The sequence below is a fragment of the Bison bison genome, unplaced genomic scaffold, assembly GCF_000754665.1.
Source record: "Bison bison bison isolate TAMUID 2011002044 unplaced genomic scaffold, Bison_UMD1.0 scf7180017864472, whole genome shotgun sequence".
Classification (NCBI taxonomy): domain Eukaryota; kingdom Metazoa; phylum Chordata; class Mammalia; order Artiodactyla; family Bovidae; genus Bison; species Bison bison.
The window spans coordinates 15,033,171-15,049,235 of NW_011495033.1; the positions used below are offsets into that span (position 1 = coordinate 15,033,171).

At 41.5% G+C, this 16,065-nt stretch overlaps 2 protein-coding genes across 2 annotated transcripts; both read right to left on the reverse strand.

The window, feature by feature from the left end:
• Positions 1 to 3,086: 3,086 nt before the first annotated feature.
• On the reverse strand, positions 3,087 to 4,022 carry LOC105004199 (olfactory receptor 4D2-like). The gene has a single exon (XM_010861724.1). It carries the CDS (start codon positions 4,020 to 4,022, stop codon positions 3,087 to 3,089), a length of 936 nt encoding a protein of 311 aa, XP_010860026.1.
• Positions 4,023 to 13,562: 9,540 nt separating this feature from the next.
• LOC105004112 (olfactory receptor 4D1-like) lies at positions 13,563 to 14,498 on the reverse strand. Its single transcript, XM_010861651.1, has one exon. It carries the CDS (start codon positions 14,496 to 14,498, stop codon positions 13,563 to 13,565), a length of 936 nt encoding a protein of 311 aa, XP_010859953.1.
• Positions 14,499 to 16,065: the final 1,567 nt, after the last annotated feature.

Below are 16,065 nucleotides of genomic sequence, written 5' to 3' on the forward strand. Positions count from 1 at the left end.
AAAAGACCCTGATGTTGGGAAAGATTGAAAGCAGGCGGAGAAGGGGATGACAGAAGATGAGATGGTTAGATGGCATCACCAACTCGATGGACATGAGTTTGGGTAAACTCCGGGAGTTGGTGATGGACAGGGAAGCCTGGTGCACTGTGTTTCATGGGGTTGCAAAGAGTCAGACATGACTGAGCGACTGAACTGAACTGAACTCATAAAGAATAATATAAATATATAATAATTTTATATATATAAAAAGAATAATGGGAGCCAGGTTCCTCACCAGAGAAAGGAATTATAAGTATAGAAAAAGAAAAATAGAAAGAATTCTATCATGTTCCAATGGGAATGGAAGTATCTATGTGAATATATGATTTTCATTAGTTACACGGATGATAGAGGTAGATAGATAGATGATAGATACACAAAAATTGAATGGGACTGTTATATATCAGCACACCCAGCACTCAGATTTGCCTTTCAGTACCATTCTCCTCAAAGGAAGCAGGACTGTTTACTAAAATAGGTGATTCCAGAGCTGGAGCAGAGAAAGCATAAGATAAGCATGGGGCATTTCACTGGTCCAGTAAGAAAAGAAGTGCTCTAACAATAAAAAGAACAGAAGCCAGCTTACAGACTCTGACTGGCGAATTCTGGGGTAAGTGGAACATCAAAATAAGTCATGATAATAATAAATTATAACTTAATAAAAAAAAGGAAAATTAATTTCACACAGGTATAAATAAATAAATGAATAAATTGGAAGTTTGGTAAGAAACTAGATATTCACATAATCTCAAAGTACTTTCCCACAAAATATTTACTAATTTCCGAGGGAAAATAAATAACTTAAGTGATAAGCCTAATGAACACCTCTTAGTAATCAAAGCGATGAGACATTAGCAACAGGACATAGCAAAATCTCTTATACCTCATAGGCTGCAATAGCAGCAGAGCATGACTTCTGTAATATTCCTGGTAAAGTCACAAAAATGCCACAGCTGACTGTACAGCAGGATTGGTGGAAATGTTTTTGCAGAAAATGCACACAAATGTTAAGGAATGGTGGGCATCGAGATTGCAACTTACCCTCAATGTTTCAGGGAAAAAGTACGTTATGCTCTACTTGCAAATTTTCTGTAAGGTGAGATTTTTCAGAAAGTTAAAAATGCTTTTAAATATATTTTAAAGCTAGAAGAACTACATAGCAGAATATCATATCGTTTTGTCCTCTGGATAAAAAGCAATTAAAAAAATAAGATTTCAATATGAATTAACACTAAAATAAAACTGACTACATGAAAACTAACACAAAAATTAGAGAAGGCAAATCACAAAGTGGAAGGAAGTATTGTAATAAATATAGCTGATAATAGATTAAGCACTAAATTACCTAAGAACTCATACACTAAATAGAAAAAGTCAGAGGAAAGGGAACAAAATGCATTCATGAGAAACCTGTATACAATAAAAAGTATGGAAGGAAATGCTAGAGAAATACAAATTAGGACTACAGTGAAATTTCATTTTTTTACCCACTAAATTAGCAAAAACAAAGAAATCTGACAATAGCAAATGTTAGGAGGATATGAATCAATAGGAACGCTTCAACACTGCTGATGAAATGCAATGCATTAACAACTTTGGGAAAGAATTTGGCATGATTTTGTAAAGGTAAATCTTTGAAGATCTCATGGCTCAGCAATTTCACTTTAAAATATATGACGACTCATAGTTCCTCAACATGACAACTGGAGACAAGTAGAAGAAAATTCAAAAGAGCACTGTTTGCAACAGAAAAACTGAAACAATCCCACTAAGCTTATTCTCACAAAAGAATATTATACAGCAAAAAAAAAAAAACTACAGCCAAACAGAGTAACATGTGGCATTTAGAAACATAATGTGGAGTGAAGAAAAGCAAACCCCAGAATATTATATACAGTCTAATATTTGTATAAAGCTCAATAAAGCAAAATAAAACAATATGTCAATTATGTAAAGGTATAGTGAGATTATTTTTATAAACGGTGGAATGATAAACACAAAATTCAAGAAAGAGCTTTCATTTGGGAAGAAGTGATGTGGTAGAGAGCACCTATAGGGAAGTTACTGGTACCATGTGATTCTTTAACTGACTACTGTATACATGACTGTTTATGCAATATATTGATAATGTTGTATATTATAATGTATATACATTTGTTATTGTTGTTCAGTTACTAAGTCTTGTCTAACTCTTTGTGACCCCATGGACTGCAGCACTCCAGGCTCACCTGTCCTTCACTATCTCCCTGAGTTTGCTTAAATTCATAACCATTGAGTCAATGATACTATCTAACCATCTCATCTTCTGCTGCCCTCTTCTCCTTTACCGTCTGTCTTTCCGAGGATCAGGGTCTTTTCCAATGAGTTTTACACATGATCTTTTACTTGTAATAATTATTACACTACAGTGAAAATATCTGAATACTCATGATAATTTCTGATTTGAAAATAAAAAATACAGTTATATGAATCACTCAATGTTTTGTCACAATTTCTGATTCTGCTACTGGAAGGTTTGGGGTCACATATTAATTTTAGCAAGTTTGTTGAGGAAGAAGTTTTGAGTTCAAGAGAGGCCAGGTGTCTCATTCAAGGTCGTCCATTTGGTAAGTGTTGGTTAAAGTCTCCAATTTCAGGCTTAAGACTCGGGATCCTGTGCAGTTTCCAACAATCCAGACTCACACAAAAAGGGGTACTGGGGAAAAGAACTCAGGTACAGAAAACAGAGCTGCTCTTCTGGGGTAATGCTGTCATCCTAAGAGGAAACTGTCCACCAAGATGGCAGAAAAGAAGGTGTGACTTTCCATAATGCTTCCATGACAACACATCTTCTTGTCACAGGAATATTCAAATCAACATCAAAATAAAAAATAAGGATATTATCAATTTTGCTAAAAACCCTGAGTAAATTGCTTAGGTTCACTATGCATTCACTTCTATGATAATCCATACAACAAAAACACAAGTTATTAACAGGGGAGATACAGTAGGTCTCTATGCCCACTCTACAAAGAAAACAAAGTCAAAGAGAAGTAAGGAACCCATTGTCACTCACTTTTACAAGCCAGAGGATGCCTCCCTAATCTCTTCACTGCTGCCTGCATCTCCTGGTTCCTCAGAGTATAGATCATGGGGTTGAGCATGGGGGTCATGATGGTTTGGCTGATGGACACAGCTTTGTCCATGGGGAAGGAGGTGAAGGGCCGGGCATAGAGGTAAATGCTTGGAACAAAGACCATAGACACCACGATGATGTGGGTGGTGCAGGTGGAAGCTGCCTTCCTCCTCGCCTTCCCAGAGTGGGACCTCAGCATCACCAGGATGGCTGAGTAGGAGACCAGGAGGAGGAGGAACCAGATGAGGACCAGCACCCCACTGTTTGAAACGATAAGGAACTCCAGGAGGGAGGTGTCAGTGCAGGTGAGCCTCAGCACTTGTGGAACATCACAGTAGAAGTTATCTAGGATGTTGGGGCCACAGAAAGGCAGTGGGAGCATCAGAGCCAGTTGGGAAATCGAATGGATGAAGCCTCCCACCCAGCTAGCCGCCACCAGCCCCACACAGAGCTGAGTGTTCATGATGCTGACATAGTGGAGGGGCCGGGATATAGCAACAAGGCGGTCATAGGCCATCACTGAGAGGAAGAAGACCATGGCACCTCCCAGAAAGTGGAAGCAGAAAATCTGGGCCATGCAGCCCTGGTAGGAGATGGTCTTCTTCTCAGCAAGGGAGTCCACCAGCATCTTTGGGGCAGTGACTGAGGAGAAACAGAGGTCTATGACGGCCAGGTTTCGCAGCAGAAAATACATGGGTGTGTGGAGCCTGGAATCAGAGGTCACTGTGACCATGATGAGGAGGTTTCCCATGACAATGGTGATATAAACAAACAGGAACACCAGAAACAAGACGAGCTGGAGCTCCTGAGTCTGTGAGAGTCCCAGGAAGACAAATTCTGATACACACGTGTGGTTCCCTGATTCCATGGTGTCTACCTCATACACCTAAAGGAAACACACCGCAGAAGTGATGTATTAGTGCCTGGGGCTCAAACTGAGTGTCCAGGTTTAGATGATGGACATTCACGTGCAGATCATAATTCCAGGTGCTGACTAAATGTCCTTGGCCCTGGAATGTGTACCAGTTGGTACTGGAATATATATATTCTTGAGATATCTTAAAGCCATTCATGACATATACAATCTGCTTTAAAAAATTCTGTGTAATATAGTGATAGGAAGACACTTGGAGTCCAGCAGACATGTAGTCAAATTCCAGAGTTTCTTGTCCTTGAGATGGGACCCACATTAATTTACTCAAGCCCTTCATCTCAGTTTCCACATCTTGCTAAAGCTGAAACTCTAGTACTTTGGCCACCTCATGCGAAGAGCTGACTCACTGGAAAAAACTCTGATGCTGGGAGGGATTGGGGGCAGGAAGAGAAGGGGACGACAGAGGATGAGATGGCTGGATGGCATCACTGACTTGATGGACGTGAGTCTGGGTGAACTCCGGGAGTTGGTGATGGACAGGGAGGCCTGGCGTGCTGCGATTCATGGGGTTGCAAAGAGTCAGACACGACTGAGCGACTGAACTGAACTGAACTGAAGGTAGAAATAAAAGTGTTGTCTCTATTCAATGTCCAGGGGATTAAATAAGATAGAACATAAGATTCCTAGAATAGCATCTGGAATAATAAATAGTAATCACTCTCCTCTGTGTAGTCTCCTACTAAAAACCTCCTGCCTTCTTACAGTCTCTAATACATTTTTGTACCAGTCATTTCTCATGCAACAGTTATTACATCTAAAAGTTCGTGAACTTTTTGTATTTCTAGGTTTTCCTCCTGATTCAACCATAATGTGCCACTACAGACATGTGCCTTGATTCACAATTAATCTGTGCACTGCAGTGCTCATGCTTGCTCATAGTCAATACTTAAAAAGCATGTGGCATGGACTGCTGGGTGGGTAAACAATTATAGGGAATGTCCCCCGCCACTGGTGTAGGTGGTCCCTTACTGGGTGACTTAACAGGATATATATGGTGTGTGTGCTGAGACATGAGAAGGCGGAGAGAGACTTTCTGGATTAAGAAATAGGTGATGGATTTTGTACGAAGGGGTATGGAAGGGCTCTTTTAAAAGCCCCAAGAATTTCTGTTACTGAATACAAAGACAGATGAGAAAGGAAGATGTCGAAATAAGAGAAATAGTATAGACAAAGGAATAAAGAATACTAGAGTGAGTTGCCATTCCCTTCTCCAGGGAGTCTTTTGAACCCAGGTCTTCTGCATTGCAGGCAGAGTCTTTAATGTCTGAGCCACCAGGGTGTTGTCAAAAGAATGAAGAGGGGATATTAAGAGGAAGGAAGGGGAAGGGGAAAGTGGAGGGGGAGGGAAGAGGCTGGGAACAAAGGCGAAGAAGGACACAGAAGGTGAGAGATAAGGATGACAGTAGAGAGTTAAGTGGCCTCCTCACTCCCCAGCCTTGTCTCACTCCCCACCCCTCACCCGCTTCCTGCAATGTATTGTTCATCAGAGGTCATTTTAGTCCCATCATATTTTTTTCCATTGTCCCTCTTGACTAGATTGCAAGTTCAGTAACTTAGTAGCCCCAGCACCTGTAACAGCAACTCTGATTCACCAGTTGCTCAAAAAAAGTTGCTGTCATAATGAATAAGTAGGTAATTACGCGATCCTTCCTATTCAATGTGACCACGTGGAGAATTTTGTGGTGTATTTTCCTATCCTTTGCTCTCAGTATCGTCCCTCTAAATCACAGGACCCAGTTTCCACTTTGTCATTAAAAGCCTGGTTTTGGACATGCTCGTTGGAAAATCAGTTTTCAACACCCCATTTCCCCTGCATTACTTTCTGAAGCGTTCCTCACACTTTAGCCTTACAATCATCAAGTCTAAATCTCTTGCTTTTTCTCCACACTCTCCAGCAAGTGTGTCTGGATTCTTCTTAACAGCTGCTCTATTTACAGGTGAGAAAACCCTGATCTCTCACCTTCCTTCAGCCCAGCATGGGAGAGAGCCCTCATGTCTTGCATCTTCTTCACGATCCCTTTCCTGCAAACTTAGTTTCCTAGCCACTGCCCAAACATTGCGTATACAACAACGGGTGTGACTCTAGGGGAAGGGGGAATATCCTTGAGGAGAAACTACTGGACTCGATGCAGGAGGCAGGGTTGGGTTGATTACCACTGGGGGCAAGGGAGCAATGGGACTTTTTAAAAAGTTTTAAAATCTCTCAAAAACACATTTATTAAAAGTTATTCCTCGGGGTCAAAAAGACTAAGAACAATACAATTTTATAGATTTGTAGCATGTAGTATCTCAGGCCAAGATCTAAAAGTATAAGTCTCTTCAAAAGAAACAGTTTCTCTGGGAGTTTTAGAAGAACCCATTTCTTCGATTCTTTCCCTTGAGACCATCACCTGGAGAGCTGGTTAAAAGACAAATCACAGTGCCCAAGCTCCAGACTTCCTCATTCTGTTGACCAATGATAAGGCCAAGAATTTGCATCCGTAACAAATTCTCAGATGATGCTGATTTCTCTGTTCCAGGGACCACACTTTGGGAACCATGGACTTGCTTGTCAGTATAAGGACTGTTCTCTCTCTTGTGCAATCTGAGACAACTGGTCTGATGTCTTTCCTTCTTCTTCTCTTTCTTCTCCTGCTTCTTCCCTTTTTCTTTTTCTTCTACTTTTATGCCTAACTGAGTTTTACTTAGAGAAAGTCATACATGGGCAGATATATGGTATCAGTTCAACAGAACCCTGCTACTGCTGCTGCTAAGTCGCTTCAGTCGTGTCTGACTCTGTGCGACCCCATAGACAGCAGCCTACCAGGCTCCCCTGTCCTTGGGATTCTCCAGGCAAGAACACTGGAGTGGGTTGCCATTTCCTTCTCCAATGCATGAAAGTGAAAAGTGAAAGTGAAGTCACTCAGTCATGTCCGACTCTAGCAACCCCATGGACTGCAGCCCACCAGGCTCCTCTGTCCATGGGATTTTCCAGGCAAAAGTATTGGAGTGGGGTGCCATTGCCTTCTCCTTATTTTGGCAGCTGAAGCCCCATTGTTGATTTACCATCTGTACCCAAGTCGACTGGGTGCATGTGTGCTTAGTCAGTCATGTATGACTGTGACCCTTTGGACTGTAGCCCTCCAGGCTCCTCTGTCCATGAGATTATCCAGGCAAGAATACTGGAGTGGGTTGCCATGCCTTCCTCTAAGGAATCTTCCTGACCCAGGAATCGAACCCACATCTTCTGTGTCTTCTGCATTGTGGATGGGTTCTTTACCCACTGAGCCATCAAGGAAGCCCCAAGTTCACTACATCATCTATTTAAATGCCAGCATTCTTTACCTGTGAACTCTTACTACCTCTAATGCAAGGATTGGCACAGGAAACTTATACAATGCTCATTATGAGGGATTGATCAAAACTAGAATTAATTGGCATTTTAAACTTGATGTGCTATAAAAACAGACTGATTTTTTAGACAGAGATCTCTGAACTGCATACAACTTTCCAGGTTGGTCTGAATGTTTTACTACAAATGCTCATTCTTGGCAAAATAGAGTTCAGTGGCAGGGAAGAGTAGGATGTGAAGCTCTTCCAGAAACAGACCCAGCACAGCCACATATACAAATAATTTTTTCAAAAAGTTCTTATTTAGAGCTCTAGTCCATTTTAAGATTGATTCACAATGAAAAAAGGGTAAAATAAGAAAATAAAATTAAGTCCCACAAAAGTAGCCTTGATTGATTCTGGGGAAGGGACAGGACTTGTCCATCTCACTGACTATCATGTAGATGATTTTGAAACAGATTCTGATTTACTTTTCAATAAGAGAAACCTGATATGTCCCACTTGATATATTCTCTTGTCAGGGCACACGTGATTCTGTAAAATGTTCACCAAACCTCATCATCTGTTCACTGCATCCTCTCGCCATCATGAGTTCCAAAGCCAAGAATGGCCAGAATGGAGTAAATACCCAGTCATGTACACTGAGATAAGAAAATGATTATCCTATGTATCACATATCTAAAAAAAAACATATATATATATATATATATGTATGTATTTGCCTGACTTAACTTCAAATTGCTAAATGGACACAGGATACATTTAGAAGGAACTTTTTTTTTTTGCATCCTCATTGAGAGAGGCCTGAGTCATTGATGATTAATGATTCCCCTCTTGATGGTTGGTTTTATGTGTCAATCGACTAGTCTGTAGTTCTCAGTTATTCAAATTTGAATCTAGGTGCTGCTGTGAAGGTATTTTATAGATGTGATTGATTCTCCAATCAGCTAATTTTATTTTTTTACAATCAATTCATTAAAAAAATTTTTTTTTTTATTTTTGGCCATACCAGATGGCCTGTGAGATCTTAGTTCCCAGACCAGCAATTGAACCCTGCCCCCTACATTTGAATAGTGGAGTGTTAACCACTGAACTGCCAGGGAAGTCCCATCCATTCATTTTAAGTAAAGATTATCCTAGCCAATGTGGATGTACCAGATTCAATAAATTATGACCAGTGCAAGTTTGATGCATCAAGTTTGATGCAAGGGCACCCAAAGCCAATGCTCTAGGACAACCCAGAGGGGTAGGGTGGGGATGGAGGTGGGAGGGAGTTCAGAGTCGGGGGTACACATGTATACCTGTGGCCAATTCATGTTGATATATGGCAAAAACCATAACAATACTGTAAATATCTTCCAATTAAAATGAATTACTCTTTTATTTTTTTTTAATTACTTTTTTAAAAAAGGTTTTAACAGCAGAACTGAGGTTTCCTTGAAGGGGATGCAATTCTGGACTGCAGCTTCATGCCCAAAAATTCCAGCCTGCCCTTCCTGTTGGCCTGCCGTACAGATTTCATACTTGCCAAGCCAGCCTCACAATCAGGTAAGGAATTCCTTGCAATAAATCTCTCTCTCTCCCTCTTCATATATAATACATATAAAATTTTCCACCCTGAAATGTGTTTGGAATATTTTGAGCTGAAAATTGTCAAGGCTCAAAGGACTCAGGAAGAAACTTTGACTTTCCCCTTTAGCTGTCTAAAGTATTGAAATAGAGAACCTGTTCCCAGAATGGGTTTTCACCAGATTCACCTACAAAGAATATGGACTAGGTATGTATTTGTGTCTGTGTGTATAGTGAGAGGGGACCAGGCCTAAAGATCAGGGTCCACTCTGTGTTCCATTGTCTCTACGTGTCCCAGCAAGTATTTACTTATGGAACATTTTCTTTTCCACTTCCATGTGAATTGTCTTCCTCCCTTTCGGAGTCCCACAGAACTTCCTCCAACACCGTCTTTTGTCTTTAGCGGAAGATTGTATTCAAGGTGAAAGTTTCAGCCATTTTGGTGGGTTACTCAGTTTGCTTGGTTCTCTACCATGTATACATGTTCTCAAATTGTGCTTTATTTTTTCTCTTAATTTGTCTTATGTCAGTTTCATTCATAGACCAGCCAGGAGAACCTAGAATGGTAGAGGAATATTTCTTCCTTCACAACACTTCCATATCATACTCGTCCTGTTTCTCTGGCAGAACCTTGACTGATACACCACTTTTAATGGATCATATATGAAGCAGACAGCATATTAAAAAGCAGAGACACTACTTTGCCAACAAAGGCCTGTATAGTCAAAAGCTATGGTTTTTCCAGTAGTCATGAATGGATGTGAGAGTTGGACCATAATAAAGAAAGCTGAGTGTTGAAGAATTGATGCTTTTGAACTGTGGTGCTAGATAAGACTCTAGAGAGTCCCTTGGACTGCAAGAAGATCAAACCAGCCAATCCTAGAGGAAATCAGTCCTGAATAATGATTGGAAGGACTGATGCTGAAGCTGAAGCTCCAATACTTTGGCTACCTCATGCAAAGAGCTGACTCATTAGGAAAGACCCTGATGTTGGGAAAGATTGAGGACAGGAAGAGATGGGGATGACAGAGAATGAGATGGTTGGATGGCATCACTGACTCAATGGACATGAGTTTGAGCAAGCTCTGGGAGTTGGTGATGGACAGGGAAGCCTGATGTGCCACAGTCCATGGGGTCACAAAGAGTTGGACATGACTGAGTGACTGAACTCACTGATATGAAGTAAACTTCATAGGTAAAGTTAATTGAGGTTTTTCTCTCCTTACACTTAAATCATCCCCATGCTTGATATAAATACAAGTGGAATGGCAAGATCAAGGGATAATGAGGCTGAGAAGCAGTGATTTATTCTCTGGACCAAAATTAACGTACCACCACTGGAATGACTTACAGCCTTCCCTCAACAACTTTTAAGAGAGGTGCTTTCACTAATCACTATACAAAATAACTAAAGAACATTGAAGGTCCATTGTGCATTTAGGTAATAAATAAATGTGCAGTTGAGCCAAATTCATATCACAAACACAACATAGCTTCCATGAGAGATGTCTTAAAGGCGTAAATTCTCATGGATAGAGCTGTATTCTTTGAGGCTTCTGATTAGGATGATCGGGTCAGTTGTTTTGTCAGAAGATCCTTGAATGTCAGTTTGGGAAGATGGCCTGGACTACTCATCTGGGTAAATAAATTTTATTTAAATAAAATTCTTCTGATTGTTCTGTAAGGATTTAGGTATTGGATCTCTGCAAAGGGTGGCCAAGAGCAGTAGGAGTGCTGTTTTCCCTCCAACCTGGATATCCACTCTCTAGTTCCCTTCAGTCTTTACCTGGGCCCACTTAACAGATCCGTGTTATTTGTCAGTTCCTCTAGGCATTTAATTTTATGACCCTGTCCACAAGAAACTTTGCTCATTGTCAAGATTTCTAACTCAGGCCAATCACCTCTCTGCCATCCTGCTACCAGGGGATTCCATCTATGTGGCAGACACTGTTGATTGCCATTTTCTGGCTGAAACAGCCAGCCATGCACTTTCCATTTCTTTTGTAGAGCAGGGTGACCATATGACCCAGTTTCTGCCCAACAAGTCATAAGTGAATTCTGCTGGAATAGTTCTAGAAAAAAATGTAAGACTCCTAAAGGAGGAAAGGGCAACCCACTCTAGTATTCTTGCCTGGGAAATCCCATGGACAGAGGAGCCTAGTGGGCTACAGCCCATAGGGTTGCAAAGATTTGGGCACAACTAAGCACGCACGCACACACACACACACACACAAATATGATTACTGAAGCTTTACCAGCCATATTGCCATTATGAAGGGAAAGACAGCAAATTATAGAATAACCAACTCAGGGCCCTAAAATGTTGGAGCTGCTGAATTAACCACCTCTGGAATTGCCAATCCTCTAATTTATATATATGTAATTTTATTTATTCATTTATTTTTGGTTGTGCTGGGTCTTTGTTGCTACTCAGGCTTTTCTCTAATTGCAGTTTGCAGGGGCTTCTCTCTAGGTGTGGTGTGCTGGCTTCTCATTGCGGTGGCTTCACTCGTTGCAGAGCAGGGGCTCTAGGGTGCTCTGACTTTAGTACTTGAGGCACATGGGCTCAGTAGTTGTGGTTCCAGGGCTCTAATGCACAGGTTCAATAGTTGAGGCGAATGGGCTTAGTTGCTCCAAGGCATGTAGGATCTTCCTGAACCAGGGATTGAACCCATGTCTCTTGCATTGGCAAGTGGATTCTTTACTACTGAATCACCAGGGAAGCCCTCTAATCTTTTTAAATGAGATAATCTCCTCATTCTTTAAGCACTAATTTGGTTATGCTGCTGTTTGCCACCAAAAACATCTTTGTGGCTATATATTTCAAGTAGGACTATCATGGTTTTCCAAAGAGATCACATTCTCCAATCAGCTATATGTCATAGGCTAAGCATCACATTTCAAGAGGGATGTTGTCATAGGAGAGTAAATACAGAGGAGATGGCCAAGATGGTGGAATTAGGAAACTTGTCACAATGGGAACAAATGAAGGAAAGTAGATGCTTCATCTAGAGAAGAAACAAGTTAGAGGGTGAGAAAAGTATCACCAGGTATTTAAAGGACTTGTGTGTGAAAGGGGAAAACACTGTGTTGAGGGACACTCAGATCAAATATGACACAGTCCATTTTCTCTGCCCTCGTCTCCAAACACCCACTGAGAATGGGGAGAAATGCATGAAAAGGTACAGGGACATAAAAGTGAAGAAAGGATCAACTCAGAGCTGCCATAATGGCTTGAAGAGCCTGCAACTTTTATTAAATATTTCCCGGATGAGGTGGTTATTGGGAGGGAATAGGGGGGGAAAGTTTTCATATTATCTTCCTAACTTTGGGTCAAGTTCTACATTGTCTGGGAGTTTTAAAAAGGAAACAAGAAGATGGAGCAACTAAATGTTATACAGAGAGAAATCAAATATAGATCTGAACTATACAGGGAAGGAATGGGGTACAAGAAACAGTAGAAATACCTCTCTGGATAAGCTATTGTTCAAGGTGCTGAGCAAATTTTAAGGTGAATAAGGCATGGCCCACTTTCAAGGAGCACTCGATCTGGGGCAGGAAGTCAAAGAGAAAGGCAAAAACCCGTGAGGTGGCAACCTTGGATTGAACCCATACCTCATATCTGGACCACTGATAGCCATGGCTCTGTCTCTCTGGCCTTGGATCCCCAACTATACTACAGCATCCTCCTCTCAGCCATATCATCTATGTGATGCAAAGAACAGGTTGGGAAGGCAGAGTAGTTTTTCAGATTACCCAAGGTGTATATCACAGAAAAGAAACAAACCCAAAGGGATTTGGAATTACCCTTATGGGAAATATTTAGATGATATTACAAGTGATATCTCTTCCAAAAACCACAGAGGGGATGAGGGAGCAGAACAAAGGTGAGTGTTCCAGATTTAAGATGAAATAGTTGAATATTCATCACAGATATTCATCCATAGATATTGTTGTTGGTGTTCTTTAGTCGCTAATTTGTGTCCAGCTCTTTGCGGTGACCCCATGGACTGCAATCCGCCAGGCGCCTCTGTCCATTAGATTTCCCAGGCAAGAATACTTAAGTGGGTTGCCATTTCCTTCTCCAGGGAATCTTCCAACCCAGGGATCAAACCTGCGTCTCCTGTTTGGCAGGTGGATTCTTCACCACTGCACCATCAGGGAAGCCCCCATCCATAGATGAGAAACTCTAAGCTTTCCCTTGTGATTGGAAGAAGCCCTGGGTTTCAAAACCCACCCATATCTCCTGTCTTGAAACTTGGGGATCAGAGGAACCATCTCCTGGTCATCTCTTCTCTTGTTGTTCATCACTGAGCAAGTGACTTCTGAGTTTTCTCATTTCTAAACTGTTTAATACAAGAATAACATATCCACTGTCAGTTTTCTGAGAGTGAGACAAAAGTGTGAAAGTGCCTAACACAATACCAGACAGAACAACAGTTCCATAGAAATATTAATCTTCATAGATACATTAATCTCAACTGTCGCATTCCATGAAGACTTACCTTCACTTCTCATATGGGAAAACAAAGTTCAGAGAGAAGATCTGTCATTTAAAGTCAACCTATTTTAAGTTCACTCCCTGCTGGAAATCACTAGGCGCTTGCCTAATCTCTTCATGGCTGCCTGCATCTCCTGGTTCCTCAGAGTGTAGATGATGGGATTGAGCATGGGAGTCAAGACAGTGTAGCTGATGGACACAGCCTTGTCCATGGGGAAAGAGGTGAAGGGCCGGGCATAAATATAGATACAGGGAATGAAGATCATAGACACAACGATGATGTGGGTGGTGCAGGTGGAAGCTGCCTTCCTCCTCGCCTGCCCAGAGTGGGACCTCAGCATCACCAGGATGACAGTATAAGAGATCAGAAGGAGGAGGAACCAGATGAGGACCAGCATCCCACTGTTGGAGATCATAAGGAACTCCAGGAGGGAGGTGTCTGTGCAGGCAAGCCTCAGCATTTGTGGAACATCACAGTAGAAGTTATCTAAGATGTTGGGGCCACAAAAGGGCAATGGGAGCATCAGAACCAGCTGGACAATGGAGTGGACAAAGCCTCCTACCCAGGCAGCCACCACCAGCCCCACACACACTCGAGTGTTCATGATGGTGACGTAGTGGAGGGGCTGGGAGATGGCTATGTAGCAGTCATAGGCCATTACTGAGAGGAAGAAGACAGTCCCACCTCCCAAGAGGTGGAAGAAGAAGATCTGGGCCATGCAGCCCTGGTAGGAGATGGTCTTCTTCTCAGCAAGGAAGTCCACCAGCATCTTTGGAGCAGTGACTGAGGAGAAACAGAGGTCTATGATGGCCAGGTTTCTCAGCAGGAAATACATGGGTGTGTGGAGCCTGGAATCAGAGGTCACTGTGACCATGATGAGGAGGTTTCCTATGACAGTGGTTGTGTAGACAAACAGGAACACCAGAAACAGTGAAAACTGGAGCTCCTGATTCTGTGAGAACCCTAGGAAGACAAATTCTGATACCCACGTGAGGTTCCCTGAATCCATGATATCTTCTCCGTATTCCTAAAGGAAACAAGGCAGAGACATAGACACATGAAGTTGTTGTTTGCCCCTTTAGGGCTCAAGGGCTCAATTCAGTCATCCAAGGAAATATGATGGACATCTTCATGTACAGATCACAATATCAAGTGCTAATTCAATGACTTGTCTCTTGAAAGTTTACTAGTTTGTGCTTGAACACACACACATGAGATAACTTAAAACCATCCAGAAACACATGCCACTTGCCTTTCTAAGATTCAGTGTAATATAGGGGCGGAAAGCCCTCAGAATTCTTCAGAACCAGAGCCAAAACTTCAGAGCATCCATTTCCTTGAGAGAGATTTGGCTTTGAGCTACTTTCTTAATCTGCATTACAATTTCCATATCTGTAAGAAATATATATTCATATCTGTAAGAAATATATTTTCTTTATAGAAACTGCTTAAGGGATTAAGTAAAATAACACAGAAAGTTCCTAGGACAGTATCTGCAATAAAAATGTTAATTACTCTCTTCTGTGCAGTCTCCTACTCCACTCCAGTCTCTACTACATTTTTTACTAATCACTTTTCCTTTTAAAAAAATAATTTATTAAAAAATTTCCTTATCTTTTATGCAATTTAGAGGTTACTTTCCACTTACAGTTATTAGAAAATATTGGCTGTTGTATCAATCATTTTTCATGTAACACATTCATTTTTCATGTGAACGCATCTGTATATTCATGAACTTTTCATGTGCCTGTGTTTCTCCTTCACAATTCAACCATAAAGTGCTAGACACATAAGTCTTGATTTCACAATTTATTTGTGCTCTGCACTGTCCACCCTTGCTCATAGTCAGTAATTATTAATAATAAGTGCTTGGTGTTATGGCTTGGTGGGTGAAAATCTACTTGGTGTGCAATGGTACCTCCATGGGACAAGCAAGGGAGCCTCTGGACACAGCTGCACACCTGGGGCATTCCATTCCTTTCCATCCTCCAGAGGAGCTGGCCCCTTACTTGCTGAGGCTCCTCAGATTATAGGTGGAGACAAGGGGCAAAGGAGTAATTACTTCGTTAGCGAAGAAATTAAATGAATATATTGTTTGAAGGAGACATAGAGCTCTTCTGAAAGATCAGCAATTTTATTTTTTTCTTTTCTTTTTGATTTTATTTCTAAACTTTGTTGTCTTTTAAGCTGTAACTTTTCTTTCCTGGTAGAGTCTTACCACATGTTCATATCATATGGGAGCCACCAAAAGGTTCAGGGTAGAGAGCAGTGAGCTCAGTTGTGTGATTTTGATTGACTGGGATGTTGATTGGACATCAAGTTGATTGGACAGGATGCAAAGGAGGATGCAGAGAGCCCAGTTAGGAGCTGCATGTGGTTAAGGCAGTAGAGAAGGTGAGCGTAGCCTGAACAGGGGTGGTAGAAATAGCACTAATCGGAAGTCGGGTTGAGAGGATTTGGTGATAGCTTGGCTTCCCAGGCAGTGCGAGTGGTAAAGGACCTGCCTGCTAATGCAGGAGACATGAGACGCAGTTAGATCCCTGGACTGGGAAAATCCCCTGGAGGGGGGCAGGGCA